Source organism: Vigna unguiculata, chromosome 3, assembly GCF_037176805.1.
Source record: "Vigna unguiculata cultivar grain cowpea cultivar isolate G323 ecotype 2 chromosome 3, ASM3717680v1, whole genome shotgun sequence".
NCBI classification, from domain to species: Eukaryota; Viridiplantae; Streptophyta; class Magnoliopsida; order Fabales; family Fabaceae; genus Vigna; species Vigna unguiculata.
The window spans coordinates 70,241,781-70,258,404 of record NC_140794.1 but is presented as its reverse complement, the minus strand read 5'-3'; the positions used below and the strand labels follow the sequence as shown (position 1 = coordinate 70,258,404).

The window sequence follows — 16,624 nt, the reverse complement described above, 5'->3', positions numbered from 1 at the left end:
TCCTGCTTAGATATATATTATAGAAATAAAAATCATGTATAATTTCTATTAAAAAGATAAAAATGTGTTTTGAAAAGTATAAGAATCTTTCATTCATATTTATAAATTTGATTCCTTTATTTTAAAATCTTATTTTCAACCACAAATTATTATGTTAAATAGGTAAAGTTTTTAAATTTTTCGACAAGCTTACAAGTCAATGATTTAAAAAAAATTATTTATATTATATTCAATACAGAAAAAAATATTAGTAATAAAATATTTATGTCACAAATTTTGATTCTGAATTATCTTTCAAATATGAAAATTTCCAATATTTATATGTTATGCGAAGATAATATACAAGGTATCTAAAATTGAAATTTCTTAATATTCTCACATAATTAATTATATATTGCAGTTTTTAAACCTAACTAAAAAAAAATTTAAAGTACTCATGAAGATAGAAATATAACACTATCACAACAAATAATTTACAGACAAAATATTTAAAACAAAGTACATATATCCGTGCGTGAATGATGCATTCTACTTACATAAGCAATTATAATATTAATATATTCAGGTTTTATTATTTGTGTTACATATAAATTTTACTTTTCTATAAATTCAAATGAGGCGATTATATTTTCACATTACCATTAATTCATTCGGATGGAAGCAATAAAATAATAAGTTCAAATATTTACTATCCATATTATTCTACTATTTGTTGGAATATTTAGACTAAAATATCTGGTTAACATTCATTTAATTGGCTTGAATTATTATGTAGAGAGAAGAACATTTATTTTGATGAACCGAAAGTTAGAAAAGATAAATATCTAGTATTTCCTCGAAAAAGTTCCTTGTATTGCTTAATAACAACATTGTGCGAAATTGTACGAAATCCTTAGAGTCCTTTCACCGCAAACTCAACATACCACATACGAATCGTTTCTAAGATAGGTAAATTTTATTATTCTTTGTTTAAGAATTCTATTTTATTACAGTAGTGATTTTTTCAATTTCCTTCAAATATTTTAAATACTTTCACTTTGATCTCAATTTTTTAAAACAAGATAATATAATTTTTCTTACTCATAATAAAACATACAGCAGATTATATTTCAATTTTTACTGAGAAGAAGTGTAGATGTAATAAATAATCGTATAACAGAAGCAAGATAAGAAAAAATGAAGAAGACTGTAACATTATAGTTTATAATATCCCCTATCATTAATTATCATGGTTTGTCTGTGAGTGGTGATCAATCCAAAAATTGATGTTTTGTGTTATAGAAAAACACAAAATTGAAATAAGAAAATATTGAATTAATAATAAAAAATATATATATTATCCGATCATTGGAGGAGGGGAGAGTTGTTCCGGAGAAGTGGGAATGGCCGGTGTGGGAGGCAGTGTGAGGTGCTATACATGCAGTCCTTCTTCTTCTTTCTTTCTGAGGAAGGCACCTTCTCCAGTGAGATTCAGATTGAAATTCAGATTCAGATTCAGAATTAATGCACTTTTTGGGGATTGGGGATTAGGGAACAGAAAAAATTCCCTCTCCTTCTCCTCCACTCATCAACACCAATTCACTTTCAGTTTGACAGACACAGACACAGTTCGAGTGTCGGTGTTGTCTTCCATCTCGGACGTTCCGGCGAAGGAATGGGACGCGTGTGCCGTGGATGCGAGTGGTCCTCACAGCTTCAATCCTTTCCTCTCCCACGCCTTTCTCTCCGCCTTGGAGCACTCTGCCTCCGCCGTGAGGGAAACTGGATGGATGCCACACCACATCGTTGCCAAAGATCAGGCCAACAACATTCTCGCCGTCGTCCCTCTCTATCTTAAGACGTACGCACTTACTTTCTCCTTTCACCCTTTCACCTTTCTCGTTTTTCTGTCGTTTCCTTCACTCTCTTCCCTTGCAGACATTCCTACGGTGAATTTGTTTTTGATCACTCTTGGGCCAATGCTTACCATTCATACGGATACAAATATTACCCCAAGTTACAATCTTGTGTGCCCTTCACCCCTGTCACCGGTTCAAGAATCTTGCTTCGTAACACCTCCTTCAAAGATCAAATCTTTGACATTGTTGTCTCTGCAATGAAGGACCTCACTGTCAATGTAATCAATGACCAACTTCTCCACCTGCTTCTTATTTTTACATGCATTTACTAATTAAGCTCTTTCTGTCTCTTTACAGTCACAGCTTTCCTCGTTACATATTACTTTTCCCTCTGAGAATGAGTGGCTTAAACTCACCCAGAAGGGCTTCCTTCCCAGGATTGGAATGCAGTACCACTGGAAAAACCGTGATTACAAGAAGTGAGTCATCCATGGAACTACGCTGTTTTATGTTGTTCTTGGAGCCTGCATCTTTTTTTTTTTCAAGTAATAATATTGTTTATCAGAAATATGCTGGACAGTGGCAAGGATCCAATCATTCATCTTCATTTGTCAAATTTTTATCTGTTTACAAGATGTCATTGAGTTATCACGTGTGATTTTGATCCACTATAATAGTTCTGTAAAGAGACTTGTCCAGTTAATCATAAACATCACTCTATACCAATACTGTTGTTATTTTATGTTTGCAGTTTTGATGACTTCTTGAAAGACATGAAGCAAAGTAAAAGGAAAAATATACGTCAAGAGCGTAAAAAGGTTGGTATTCATATAAAAAAATTTATTAATATGTGGTTAGTTTTTTTAGAATTCTATCCAATAGCACTGTCCTGTGTTGTTATTTCTATAGGTCAATTATTAATGTGATGACATTTTTTGCAATTCTATTGGCTTGTGATAGCACAATTAGAATGAACTGCGAAAATGCCTTATTTTCTTTGGGTTACCACGAGCCAAATGATTCTGGATTTTAAATGACGTCAATGCACATTGACCTGTTAGTTTTTCGGTCACGTATATCTTTATCTGCAGATCTCAGCCCAGAACTTGATTATGAAACGGCTCCGGGGTCATGAAATAAAGGTACTTTACATTATATACTTTTTGAAGATTTAGGTGCATATAACATTTACACAAACCGCCTTTTATTGAAGTAAATGTGACCAATTGATGTCTTCTAGCAATAGGATGGAGAACATCATAGTTCTGTTCGATCTCAAGATAAGAAAAATTTATATTATGAAGAATATTAAAATCACCTTACACTTTTTCCTGTATATAGTATAGGATTTTCTAATATTACAATATAGCATATTTGCCATCATTATAAGTTAGGTAATGCTCAATTACAGGTAACTTGCTGCTTACACGCACCAATTTTAATCCATTTGCACCTTAGCGCATACATGAAATGATCCCCTAAAGTTCACAGTACATTTAGTTGCTCAAACCATTAAAAATTTTAATGGCATTGTCATACCACACCAAAACAGTGAGTGAGACTAATGTTATCTGGAATATCCAATATTCACTTAAAATGGTTTAGAACATGTGTTCATCCGAACATTCTCTCTGTAAATCATAATGCTTTGGTCACTACACATTTGAGAGCAATTCAATTCTTGTGTGCATTTTAATATATCCCTGTGATGATTGTATAGTTGCTGTATCCTTAAAGATATTATAATAGCATACTTCATTGGGGAAAATTTTAGTAGTGATTCCCTCTACTCACGATCTCACTTGTTTTTTTCTTTTGTATTGGAAGGCTAGGCACTGGGATTCCTTCTACACTTTTTACAGGAACACAACTGATAACAAGTATGTTACCCTAATTGAACATTGTAGAGTTGATTTTTTTAAGAGTGTTTGATGACAAGGGAATGGTTGAAGTGTCACTATCTAGTATTGTTGTTGGTCTATTGACAGATGGGGGACTCCTCACCTGACAAGGGAATTTTTCCATGAGCTGGGATCGAAAATGGGAGATAACGTGCTACTAGTTGTGGCTGAAGAAGGGGATGAGCTAGTTGCTGGAGCCCTGAATCTTATTGGAGGAGATACTTTGTTTGGGCGCCTATGGGGGTGTTTGCCACGAAGTTACTACCCAAGTTTGCATTTTGAAGCATGCTATTACCAGGTAATGCTATTACCTTTTGCCAGGTTTTGGTTTTATGGTTGGAAAACAAATAGTGAGTATTATCAGATTATATTTTTTTTTTTATGGAATGGGCTTCCCTTTTTGCTTGCTGGTGGGTGTGGGCAGATAATTTTTTTTTTCTATGTAACGTCTAATTCGGCCTCTCTTCCACATATTGTTTGGTTCAAGTGAGTTTTTCTCCTCTTCTTTCGACTGGTCTGAGTTCAAGCTTTTTCAGCCTGGCATCGCTATGCAAGCTCGAGGAACAAAAAAAAGTTTTGTTTTACTTATATATATATATATATACTTACTTACTCGGTGCTGACGTGACAGGCAATCGAAGCAGCCATCGAACTAAATCTTAGAAAGGTAGAGGCAGGAGCCCAGGGTGAACACAAGATTCAGCGGGGATATCTTCCTGTCACAACGTATAGCTGTCATTACCTTATTGATGAAGAATTTAGGGGAGCCATCCAAGATTTTCTGGAACGTGAAGCATCTCAGGTATGATGCATAAATTTTTAGTTAAATAGTTATGTTTTGATTCTCGTCATTGTTTTTTAGTCTTGCTTTAGCACTAGCCAGATCTATGTTGTAAAATACTTTAAGCTGATATTTCTGGGTAGTTTGAAAAACAATATGATTAGGTTAGAGACTTTGGAAAATAAATTTCCTAAAGGTGAGTTTTTGTGTATGCACAGGTGAAGCTTGTCATAAAACTCTTGCATGAATCTGGACCTTTCAAGGAAGGAATAGTGTAGAGAGGAAAAAGGAGGGTATAGTGTGTTGTAAATAAGAACATGAATTATATAATGTAAAAGTTTGACATTTGTTTGAAAGAAGAAATACAAGAAGAAATTGAAAGAATAAGAGAAGAGGTCAGACAGTGAGAGAGGCACCGTTGTCGGCAGGGGTAAGATTGAGAATGAGGGTGGCAGCCTTGAGAGCCCAGGAGTGAGGGGACTGATAGAGAGAGGCGGAAGAACCAAAACACGAGGTGAGCATGTCGGTGTTGATAACACCTGGATTCAGGGCCACCACGGCCATCCCTTGACCCACCTCTTTCGCCACCGACTTGCTCAGCCCTTCTATGGCCCACTTGGAGGCGCAGTAGGGAGCCACCAGCGCCGCACCGGACCTCCCCCATCCCGACGACATATTCACTATTATGCCTTCCGCATTCTTCAACGCTATCATCAGAGGAATGAAGTGGCGCAAAACGTTCGCAGTCCCTTTCACGTTCGTATCTATCACCTCCTCGAACTCCTCCGCCGGAACCTCCCATAGCTTGTTGTTCTTGTTGATTGTTCCGGCATTATTCACTGTTCAACAAATCCACATCCTCATTTCATACTAATTTATTTAAAATTACTTATTACTTAAAGGAATTAGGGTTACGCTTACGAACCTATGATGTCAGGAACGGCCTTTTGGTCCATTACAAGTCGGGCCATTTGCTGAACGCCATCGTCGGACCTCTGAAATAAATAATCAAAGTGTGTTTGTCAGTGGGAAGAGACAGAGAGAAACAGAAAGAGTGATTGTGATTGAGGAAGCACTAACAACGTCAGTATTGAAAAATAAATGGTTGTGGTTGCGATTGGAGGAAGAGAGTTGAGTTTGGAGGGAATCAAGATTATGCTGCGAACGGGAGCAGCCAATTATTGTGTGACCTCGACCGGCGAGTTCAACAGCGAGGGCTCTCCCAAGCCCTTTCCCAACCCCTGTTATCAGCACTGTTCGTCCTGTCTTCATCTTTCTCTCTTTCTCCTTCTCCATCCCTGCTTTTAACTTTTTTCTACTCTCTTTTTTCACAAAACAATTTTTTTGTATAACTTTTAAAACGTATATAATTTGTTATAGATGTTATAAACTATATAATAAATTATATATTATATATTACTTTAGTTTTTTATTTTAGTAAAATGTTTATAAACTTTTTATTTCGGCTTTTTCAACTTTTCTGTCATAATAAATATATTCTATAAACTGATAAAGGATAATAATATAAATAACAAATGAATAATTAGTATTGTTTTAAATTTTAAAAACCAATAACCTTTCAAAATGCCACTTCAGAAACAACTAAGAAAGTATTAATTGTAATATATATATTATATATTATATAATATAATTATATATTATATATAATATATATAATCAAATCAGTTTTAATGAAAACATTAAAACGCCTACTCATGAATGTAACTCATCTCTCACATAAATGAGTCCATTAATATAAATTATAATATATATTTAATTGATACTTTTTTTGTTTTCACTGCTGTTTGTTTTTCTAGAAGAAAATATTCTCTCATGTTGTTCTTTCTATCTGTATTTTTTTTAATTAACTTCTAGTATTTTATAAATTTAGATGTATTTAATTATGTTTTAGTTAAAACTTGTGTGTTTAAAATTTCATTTTTATTTTTATTTTTATTTAAGTATTTTATTAATTAGTTGTTTTCATTAATAAAATTAATATCGAAGAATAGAAAAACGAATTAACCAGTAAGCTAAACATAAAAAATAGGAAAATAATTAGATCATCTTGATGAGAACAAAAATAAAGTTTAAATAAAACTAAAAAGTAATTTTCGCATTCAATAAAACATTTTTTTAATAATAACTAAATACATAAAATATTTAAAACTCAATTAAACTTTTCTTTTTTCAATTTTTACTTAAACTTTTATCATGGTTTACCTTTTCTTATCTCAATTCTATTAATTGATTTTTTATTTTATTATTATTTTAGTCATTCTTTATTTTTATTTTGTCTTTAACATTATAACTCGAACTCCGTTGTCTTAGTGAAATATTTATGTTAATATTTTTATATTTTATTTTACGAAATATCATGGTCATATGAAAGAATGTCCTGGAGTCCGTTAATCCCATTATCATCGTTATATAATGCCAATACTCAAACAAGATAGTGTATTCATAAAATCATACAACAGATGGACAAAATGATTTTCCTTTCCATTATCCAGGAAGAGATGGAGTTACAGAAATAGTAAACAATCCAGAAAAAATTGAGCAGGGCTGTTAGAGAGAGAAGAGAGGGTCACGTCTGATACATACAAATAGAATTCCAAGACAATAATAAATACTATATACAGAAATGAGATGCATCACATTGAGTGAATTCCAGTGGATGATCAACTGAAGGAGAAGAGAGGTCTGGAAGTTATAGAAAAAACGATCTTTAATTTAAGACAGGCCAAGATCAAATCAAACAGACAGCAGAATCTCCTAACAAAATAAAACCAACAACCCTCTGCATTCCATTCATCCATGCTGCCTGTAAAAACAAGACCATGTCGTGCCAGCCACCCACCCTAGCTGCACAATACACAACTGGAAGTGGAAGTGAAAGTAGCATGTCTGAATTATGTAGGCATGTTTCCAATGGCCACATTCATCGTCACCATCTTCATCTTCTATTCCCATACAATACCAACATTTATTGCATATACAACAACTAGAATATGCTGGAATTTTTATAATGATTTCTAGCAACTGGGTCCCACATTAGACGACTGCTCCTCGGGATTGACTATTTCTTCCCAATCCTGCTTGTTTGCTTTCAATTTTTCATTCATTGAAAGCCCTATTTTCGGGGAGAGCTTCTTCACCTCCTCTGCCGTGTAGATGAAAATTTTCCTCACAACACTACAGAACTCACTGCGATAAAGTGCTGACATGTTAATTTCGTATACCACAATCACACAAAACTACTCACCCTCTGTTTCCGAATGCAAGAAGAAAAGTATGCTGTTAATCAAATTATCCTTTCTTTTCATGTGTTTCATCACAACCGCACAAATACTGTTAACTACAAACATGAAAATTTCCAGGACAAGAAAATGTACAAGTTAAATGAACTTACTCCCATGGATCGTCTCCAACCATCATCATATCATCTTCATCATCAGTGTAGACAACCTGCCATTTTTGTATGGACCCACACAGCTCAGCCTTGATGTCAAACATCTCTTCTAGTTTCCTGAGCAGATCCTCGTATCCACAAAATCGTGTTAAATCCACAGCCCTCCCAACAGCCATTCCTTGCATGTGAACCTACAAAAACGTGAAATTACATTATAGATAAATAATCTCAAAAACAGTACACTTTTTCTGGACCGTTGAAGAGAAATGCTAAACCACCTAATCCATACTACCTTCGTACAACTCCTTATTTGCTTGCTTTGCAACTCCTGTGGAGACAGGCATGGTTTTTCAGCATCACAACTTACTGAAGGAATATCACATCGATTGGCATTTGATGGCTCAGACTGCTGATCAGATTCAGCATCTAAAGATGGAACAAACCTATCATCACCCAGCCTTCCAGACAAATTGACTGTTTGTAGACTTCCTTCTGCTTTAGAATTCTCTAGTAGCTGAATCCCAAAGAGTCTACAGCCATTTCCAGTGTCTTGTCTCTTCTCTCCAGCTTCTTTAAGGGCTATAGGTGAAATTGATTCCAAGGAATTTTCCATCCTATTAGACCAATATATTGATTTGTTGGAAGGAGGTCCCACAAAGCTATTCCCACTAAAACCAATAAAGTTAGTTGCAGAAGGATTGAACTTAGGCGATGGATAGAGGCCACGTCTATGTTGAGGATCAAAAGAGAAAGTTGTAGATTCAATGGGAGATTTCCACATGCCTGGTGTACAAAGAAAGAGGATTATGTAGAAAAACAGAATAAACAGCATAATTGACAAAATGAAATTGTGTAACACCAGCCCAGCAAACTCACCTTGCAAAGAAGAATCGGGCACTGTAGAAGGTACAATAAGAGGCCGTGCCCTCTTGTTTCTTTGTGTTGGCTGCGGGTTTGCAGGAGTGGTAGAGACATGTGGCTCCAATTCCCATGAAGAAACTCTATCAGGGCGCAAAATTGACGATGGTTCGTCCCATTGTACCTGAAATAGGATCATTATACGTCATAAAATTACAAAACCAAAAGCTGATGTTTTATGCTTAACTTCTAGCCATCAGGAGGAGCATCAGCACATTGCAATCTTTTATACTAAACCTTTAGCAACTCTCTGGCAGCTAAGTGAATGTTATGGCAACTCTATTCTTTAGACAGTGTAACGAGTTTCATTTCAAATCAATCTGTCCGAATCATATAACTCAACCATATAAACAATAGAACAATATTGGGCACAACAAGTTTAAAATCACACAAGGCATCTTGTAAATTTTACCTTTAAGGATCGCCAATCGGAATCAGGCCATACCGATGATTTATTATCTCCAACACCTACAATTGTGCCACTGAACCTGCATTCAAGGGGAGAGCAAAATTATCAGATAGCATAATGTGATAATATCCAAATATCAAATACAAACAAGCCGGGTCATGCACCTTCTTTCGGGGATTTCATCACCCTCAAATCTCATTTTGAATCTCATCCCAACAGAGAGTTTATGACTCTGAGCTTCCAGATACTTGTTGACGGTCACAATAAACTCTGACCGGCTTGTTCTAAGGTAAATATTGACAAATCAGCACAAAGTGTTAACTCAATAAAAGAAAAAAGAGAATCATTCACATAAAAAGAAGCAAACAAATAAAAAATGTGAAGTTATTAAAGGGGAACAATGACACCACAAACAAAAATAAAAGAGCAACTAAAACTACCAACTTCATGTTGTTAAATACAAAACCTGGGCTTGTAAAACACAGAAAACAGTGTTCCAGTTGCAATGGCATGAGATGCAGTGGCCAGAACACCTAGATGCATACTGTGACTAGATATAACAGAAGAAGGCACATTGCTCTGCTGTCTCATCACCCTCCTAACCCCAACTCGCAGCTCTCCATTTTCACCCCTGGAATATAGCATGCAACACAAACCACACCCAAAATCACAAACAACATTAAGGAACAAAAGCAAGAGGGGAAAAGAAAGCACTATTACTTGCCCCCACAGGAATGGAGGCATAGTAGCTTCTGCTGTTAATCACTTGCCTTAAGAATATAAAGGCATCACCAGCCACTAATTTTTTGGAACTGACAAAGACACTCCACCCAGTGGTAAGTAAGTGGCGCTTGGGTTGCCCTGGAAATTACTCAGTTCATTCAGGAACTCACTGACAGTATAAATAAACATGAATTTAATCTTATAGAACCCTTTGCTGCAATAAACAAAATCATAACAAAAATTATTGCACATGCAAGCTGTACCTTCAGCTATTAATGAGGATGATTACCTTGGCACAGAAAACATAACAGGCCACATGACCACAAGTTAAAACGGATGCTTAAATTACCCTTATAGGATTTGCCCCTTATTTCCAAATCATATCGGAAACTTCATCAATATGAATCATAAGAGTGTCGGTGTTCAGAAACAAGGACACATCATTAAAGAGACATGTCCAAAGTCAAATTATCACACTCTATAACAGGTTCATGGGAAAAAACAGATTGAAAGAAAAGGGGAAAAGAAACAAATTAACCAAGTTACTAACCTCGAAAAATATGTCTAAAATGCCATTCATTCCCGTGTAAATCAGTTGCAACCAATTCTTGCCATGGTGGTTGCTGTGACATATCCTGAAACAAAAATTACAAGAGAAGTACAGCTGAAAGAAACGAAGAGAAAATTTACCCTTGGCATCATGAAAGGAGGAAAGAGTCTAACCAATGGAGGCAGACAATCATCGGCATGTCTTCGAAGAACAGAGAAACCCCCATGGGTACTGGTATCAGAAGCAGTAAGTGTCTTGCAAAATGAATGGATCTTGACCCTTGGAGATTCAGTCAAAGGATCATCAGGGCTCGTCACTTCACTTTGCTGAACCAACAAGGCAGGGTAAAATAAGACATACACAACGAGAGGAAAGAGAACTCAAATGGAAAAAAACAGTTATTACTTGTGACTAGAAAAAGGGTTTGAGAGACAAATTGAGTGCAGATATATAAATCATATAAAACAAAGAATAAGACTACACTCACATCTACTACAGGAAGCAAAGTTATTTGTGCGTATACTTCATCTGTTTCGGATTCAGCCTACATAACCAAGATCAATCAATAATGAAATCATTGTCAATGTAAATCGTGACAAACTTCAATAAGAAGAGTATCCGGTAAGATTATTCAGAAAAAATCAGAACTCACCCGAAGATGAACATTGACCACTTTACATAATATTTTAGAAGGCAGATTGAAGGAAGGCATCTGCTGCTCCAATCCCTCATACATCGATGCCTCAAGCTATAAAATAGAACAACACAAGACAAAAAGAGAACATAAACATTAAAAGTACAACAAAATTCTGCCAAAATAAAAATTGTAAGGAATTATGGATCAAAATTACTACAATTTAAAGCTAAAATGACACCATAAGAGATGCTAATTAGCTGCAACATAAGAAAACTTAAATGTGGTGCACCATTTCACAAACCAAAATAGGAGGTGAATTGTGGAAAAATGTTAATTTTTTTTGTTTATAGCAATAAACTTCTCCAAACAAAGGTCAAATATCTCTTATCCCTCACGTTCTCTTTTCTTTCATTCTTGCTCCCCTTTTGTTCAACAAAGCCACCAAATCTCACCCATAAGTTGCAAATTTGTTGAATAAATTGAAATTTCCAAGATTCAAATATAACTCTTTTGCAAGTTCATTTTGGGAAAAAAATTCAAGTTAGGATTGTACACTGAGAACAGTGCATGCTATCCAATCCTTGAAAGTTACTTGTTTTGCTCTGAGGTAAACTAAACCCAAAAGCTTGGATAATAAATTTACTATTACAATTTCATACATGGCAGGTTGGATGGTCAATTTAGGCATTCCATTGAAAAATTTAGGGAATCAAATTAGCAACTAGGTGCGACATCACTGATTTGTGTTTCATTGGTATTTCTATTGTTATTGAACAGTGTAAGGAAACTCCAATTCAACTGTGAAAATTTTTAGTGATAATACACAATTCATGATCTATCTTTGACATTGGTGGGGACCAAAGTGATTAATGTCAGGTATAAAATGATAATTTTGTGCTAGTGTTGGTATTATTTACTGTTACTGACAGTATTGGAAAGGTCAATTACAGTAATTTTTAGAGACAATTATTATACTTACGAAAAGAAAATCTGAAAGTATTAGCTTTTTTGAGGTAAAGTGTTCTCGCTGAATGATTCATCAAAAAAAAAAAAAGGTTCTTGAAATAATTTCATTTCAATAAATTAATTTATACCTTTGAAAATTGTTTCCACACGATTGCCACTGTGAGAAAAAAGTTTTGTTCTGAAATTGAGAAAACACTTCATCAAGGCACTCTATCGAACAGCTGTAAGCTCTAATTGTTTACGTCTTGGTGCACCTATAATTTGATCAAAAATCTAACTGGCAGGGTCCAATTATAGTACGAGAAACATTAGGTGCTTATGGTTTCCAGCTTCATGCTCGTCAATCAAATGGCTTTCGGTTAGTCAATCAAATGTGTGTTTACTCAGGCTGTCTATTCACCCTGCTTTAGTTCTATCCAGTGAATTCTCCCGTGTGAAATATTTTACAGATTCCATTATACTTTGAATAATTTCAACAGTTTCAAACAGTCAGATACTTTGACTTGAATTTCTAATAATTTGATTAAGAACCATTTTATTAAAACAAATGAAGCAAATTTGTGTAGTTATTTTTTTTCTCTATTAATATAGTAGGTAAGAATTTTCAGTATACCAAGGTTATTGATTGTAAATAAAGCTTTCAATAAAGTTCTTGGTTTTAGTCCTCTAGCATGTTTATGTATTTATTTAACTATGTTTTAAACTCTTATTTTGAAGCCTTTTTGACTAATATTTTCATAATTGAAACATCATTCTGCAATTAGGACTTTACACAGGACATATATTTTGTAGTTTATCACTTGTTAGTTACCAACAGAATATATATGAAGTGAATTTTCATGGTTCGTGGGATTTGAAAATTGAATTTTATTTTGAGGAATTGTGGTGATTACTCTGGTTATTTTCGAATGTGAATGACAGGTTTAGGAGGATTGAGTGGTTTGGGCTAGCATGTTTATTTCCCTTGTTACACACAATCATGAACCTAGGTTGAGTTTTGAAAGAAATAGTAATATTCAACTGGCCCCAAAATTTGAATGGAACACACAAAAGAAATTCTGCATTGTTTTGGAAACATACAACCAATTACGGGGAAATGTGGCTCTCCCACCACAGACCAAACCAATTTAACACTAGCCAACAATTACTTCTAAGAAAAACTGTTATATACTGGTAAGATGAATCCATGCCAATTGCCAACGGAGTCTTAAACCATAGAAAAATAGAATAATTAAATCAGACCGTCCAAAAACCATGGTATAGAATGATTCTAAAGTAGGAGGACATGATTAATGTTCAAAATTAAGATCCCATGCCCGCGAAACTTGTACCCAATGCATCTTGAAAATTGCAATGCTGCATGCAGAAAAGAAAGTATGGGTGGTACAACCAAAACTCAAGGTACATGATTCAAAACTAGGAACACAGGCATGTCACTGCAGTTCAAGATCAAAAATTAAGATCCCATGCCACGGCAGCTTGTCCTGCAGATTAAAATGCCATATGCATTACAATAATATAGGTATGCATGTCAAATGTCCCGAGTGTCATTCAGAATCAATGTTGTGACAAATAACTACCATGTGATACCATGTTACCAAAAATTAGTTATTTTACATTATAGACTAACGAAATCTATAAATGATAACTTATACCACAAGAAAGATGGCCCATTAAATGCCTTATAAAGCCAACTTTCATCCCTATAAAAAGGATAACATTTTATATTTTTCCAGGCTTACAAATACATTTTTCTTGCTAAGTTCAAATTTGGAATTTGTAAGACTAAAATTAATATATACTAAACCAAAATACCTGTTCCATGTGACCTTGTGGAAAGTAATAAACTCGCTCCCCTTCATGAGGGAGAGTGACAAGGGGACCAGCACAAGCATGCCACAACTCCTTGTATAAATCATCATTGATTGCCCCTAAAAATAAACATGAAGTACACAATAACATAAAGTCAATTTGAAATATACATTAAACGCAAAACACCTTTCAATATTGATAACGTTTGCCGAACAGTTCAGTCAGATAAAGTCATTCACGACAGAAAGCATTGTAACAATAATATCACAAAAGCAAAAAAGCAGCTGGATGTGTCAAGCCTGTTGCAAAATTCAAAATTCATTCCCCAGCAACAACATACAAAATAGCTTCAATAGAGAGGGTGAAGAAAGACACTGCGCTTATGTTTCTAAGAATAAGAAGTATTACACTATCATTAAAGTTTAGAAGGTTGCAGTTGCAGATGATACCATTATAATCTCAGTTCTAGCTCTATCCTTTTAAGTGCTAGCTTGACTTAGCAGCATGTATATTTTTTACAGGATCTATAGTTACCTGTCCAGAATACATAAATATTAAACAGGTACAAGTGGGTGCAATCTCAAACTTGGCTCTCAATACTTCAAGGACTATCCAGAGCAGGGTTAAACAAGTCAAAACTTACTACAGCAATAATTAAGTATAATTTTTGAGTCAGAAACATAGAAAGCAGCGGGTAGCAATCCAGGCTGATTAAGAGCACAACAAATAGCTATATATTTTTTGTAATTCCATTCCCGACATAACATTTATTGTCAATAAATCATCGCACAGGTCATTTATTACAATAAAACCACACTTTACCCCAGAAAAGAAATAAAGCAGCAGAGAATTAGTGATAAAGGATGTCATGTAAGAAAGAACTGTGTGAAACCTGGATGAGTTCCGGCAGATTTGTGAGTTGCAGCAGAAAATGCCATGGAGAGAAACGTGCAAATTACTATAAGTTGAAATTCAACTGTTTTTCTGGTGGAGGTGAGAATAGAAAATAGAAAATATAAATGGCTGTCAGTTTTGGTAGCAATTGAGTAAATAGCTTTGTGAAGCAACCTAAACGAAGCAGAGAAAGTTAAATTGTGTGTGAATTGCAGAGAGTGGGTGGTGATGATGATGATGATGGTTTGGTTGAAGACTCAAGTGATGAAAATAACAAAAAAAAAAAGAGAAAAAAGTTGTGAATGGGGTCATAGAGGTGGATCCATTCGCAGAGAAATGAAAGTGGGGATTTCCCTAATTGAGAATCGGATTTAGAATCAGGGGAAGCGCAGGTGGAAGCAGATATAACGATCACTCAGTCTTTGGGCGTGGATCAACCAACCTTGCTTTTTCTTTCTGCTTATTTTGTTGATCCTATTTGAGAGTGTGAACTTGGTTGCAGAGTGCGCAGGCCAAGAGAGAGAAATTAAAACTAAAATAGAAACAGGGATCCAATGCGTGCCCCTCAAACCCTACACATTCCTCCGTTGTCCCATGCCTATCAAGCATATGTCAATTCATTTATTACTATTATTATTGTATTTTTCTATTTCCTTTTCTAAGATGAAGAATCTGTCAAAGACAAACTATTTCTCCCTTTTAAATCAAGGTATAATTAATTACTTGTCACGTATATTTAACAAATGATTACAACAACCTAGCGACGAGAAAACAGAACACAAATACTTTATTACACATTTTTATTGCATACTTCATTTCTATTTTATTCCAAAACTGATTCGCTCAAACACGCATACTCATCTTTTTATGTAAAAGTAAAATCACAAAAAGTTAACTTGCTCCGTGGCCAAAATAAACTGGCCTCCAACATCCCTTTCGCTTAATCCCACAAATTTGTCTCACCAAATCGCTCCAAACGTTTCATCAAACACCTTACACACTCACTTTTCATCGCAATAAATAACTCAAAATAAATACAACATAAGGTGGTTTGTAACACTTCAGTACACTGAAATTATTTATCCTTTTAACATCAATTTGGCATACAGAAGAGAAATATTTCCCTTCCAACATTCAAGTCACATTCATTAAAAATTCTTAAGTATGTTAAAAGTCATGACATGTAACATTTAGAAATTATAAGTGGATCCTCTTTAACAGGGACACTTTTAATCCGTAAACCTCTCAACACACCTCAACCATAAACAAAATAAGTAAGAACATTAAAAATAACTTTATGGATTTTTGAACTTACTGGTATGATGACAAAAACAATTTCTCTGGTAAAACAACACCGTTAGGAAATAAAGGAAAAAATATGGCATCAAGGGAGCAGGGAATGAAAGCTAAGCAATTAAGAGAAAGCAATCTCAAATGAAGGAAGCAACGCAATTGTGAAGTGTCACCTCTAATGACTCACTTTTTTTATATTGAATATGATCGATTAATCATTCGGAAAAAAGTGATATTACATACAAGATCGATGAAAATGAATGTTGAAAAGTGTGGTTAAAACATAAACAACCAAGTTACAACTAGTTTTTTTCTTTTTTCATCTCACAAGCATCGGGATAAATGACATATAATTTTATAATAAAAATATGAAATTGGAATAATTCAAAAGGAAAAAATGTAATGGCGTCGCCCGGACTTGAACCGGAGACCTTCAGTGTGTTAGACTGACGTGATAACCAACTACACCACGACACCACTTATGAAATCA

The 16,624-nt window shown here is 34.7% G+C and overlaps 3 protein-coding genes and 1 non-coding gene across 5 annotated transcripts; 1 reads left to right on the top strand and 3 right to left on the bottom strand.

Moving 5' to 3' along the window:
• The first annotated feature begins 1,344 nt into the window (after positions 1 to 1,344).
• LOC114179274 (acyl-CoA) lies at positions 1,345 to 5,421 on the top strand. Its single transcript, XM_028065545.2, has 9 exons — positions 1,345 to 1,840; positions 1,918 to 2,116; positions 2,196 to 2,317; positions 2,590 to 2,656; positions 2,930 to 2,980; positions 3,666 to 3,718; positions 3,827 to 4,037; positions 4,371 to 4,541; positions 4,739 to 5,421. The coding sequence occupies exons 1-9, from the start codon at positions 1,383 to 1,385 to the stop codon at positions 4,796 to 4,798; spliced, it is 1,392 nt and encodes a 463-aa protein (XP_027921346.2). The 5' UTR covers positions 1,345 to 1,382; the 3' UTR covers positions 4,799 to 5,421.
• Positions 4,822 to 5,853, bottom strand: LOC114179275 (NAD(P)-binding Rossmann-fold superfamily protein). The gene is made up of 3 exons (XM_028065546.2): positions 5,601 to 5,853; positions 5,446 to 5,515; positions 4,822 to 5,359 (listed from the first exon to the last, which is right to left on the bottom strand). Exons 1-3 carry the CDS (start codon positions 5,814 to 5,816, stop codon positions 4,917 to 4,919), a joined length of 729 nt encoding a protein of 242 aa, XP_027921347.2. The 5' UTR covers positions 5,817 to 5,853; the 3' UTR covers positions 4,822 to 4,916.
• Positions 5,854 to 7,001: 1,148 nt separating this feature from the next.
• Positions 7,002 to 15,458, bottom strand: LOC114175120 (auxin response factor 1-like). 2 transcript variants are annotated; one of them, XM_085671074.1, is made up of 14 exons: positions 14,840 to 15,458; positions 13,951 to 14,066; positions 11,185 to 11,280; positions 11,020 to 11,076; positions 10,706 to 10,858; positions 10,533 to 10,617; positions 10,030 to 10,120; positions 9,726 to 9,890; positions 9,424 to 9,543; positions 9,263 to 9,338; positions 8,809 to 8,974; positions 8,225 to 8,715; positions 7,933 to 8,123; positions 7,002 to 7,727 (listed from the first exon to the last, which is right to left on the bottom strand). In XM_085671074.1, the coding sequence occupies exons 1-14, from the start codon at positions 14,883 to 14,885 to the stop codon at positions 7,556 to 7,558; spliced, it is 2,025 nt and encodes a 674-aa protein (XP_085527200.1). In that variant the 5' UTR covers positions 14,886 to 15,458; the 3' UTR covers positions 7,002 to 7,555. The 2 variants fall into 2 exon arrangements, with proteins under 2 accessions (XP_085527200.1, XP_085527199.1); XM_085671073.1 differs by having other exon boundaries at positions 8,225 to 8,974; positions 14,840 to 14,931; positions 15,284 to 15,445.
• A 1,079-nt stretch (positions 15,459 to 16,537) lies between these two features.
• On the bottom strand, positions 16,538 to 16,611 carry TRNAV-AAC (transfer RNA valine (anticodon AAC)). Its single transcript has one exon. It is a non-coding gene; the product is annotated as a tRNA-Val (tRNA).
• Between the last annotated feature and the right edge of the window lie 13 nt (positions 16,612 to 16,624).

Bases quoted from the DNA above. Each gene is read 5' to 3' on its own strand.
- LOC114179274 (XM_028065545.2), top strand. From the start codon at position 1,383: ATGGCCGGTGTGGGAGGCAGTGTGAGGTGCTATACATGCAGTCCTTCT. The intron at 1,841-1,917 runs GTACGCACTTAC...CTTCCCTTGCAG, and splicing joins GTCCCTCTCTATCTTAAGAC to ACATTCCTACGGTGAATTTG. The intron at 2,657-2,929 runs GTTGGTATTCAT...CTTTATCTGCAG, and splicing joins TACGTCAAGAGCGTAAAAAG to ATCTCAGCCCAGAACTTGAT.
- LOC114179275 (XM_028065546.2), bottom strand. From the start codon at position 5,816: ATGGAGAAGGAGAAAGAGAGAAAGATGAAGACAGGACGAACAGTGCTG. The intron at 5,516-5,600 runs GTTAGTGCTTCC...TATTTATTTCAG, and splicing joins TATTTTTCAATACTGACGTT to AGGTCCGACGATGGCGTTCA. The intron at 5,360-5,445 runs GTTCGTAAGCGT...TTTGTTGAACAG, and splicing joins GGCCGTTCCTGACATCATAG to TGAATAATGCCGGAACAATC.
- LOC114175120 (XM_085671073.1), bottom strand. From the start codon at position 14,885: ATGGCATTTTCTGCTGCAACTCACAAATCTGCCGGAACTCATCCAG. The intron at 14,067-14,839 runs GTTTCACACAGT...GTTTATTTTTAG, and splicing joins ATCTGCCGGAACTCATCCAG to GGGCAATCAATGATGATTTA. The intron at 9,891-10,029 runs GCAAGTGATTAA...GCTATATTCCAG, and splicing joins GATGCCTTTATATTCTTAAG to GGGTGAAAATGGAGAGCTGC.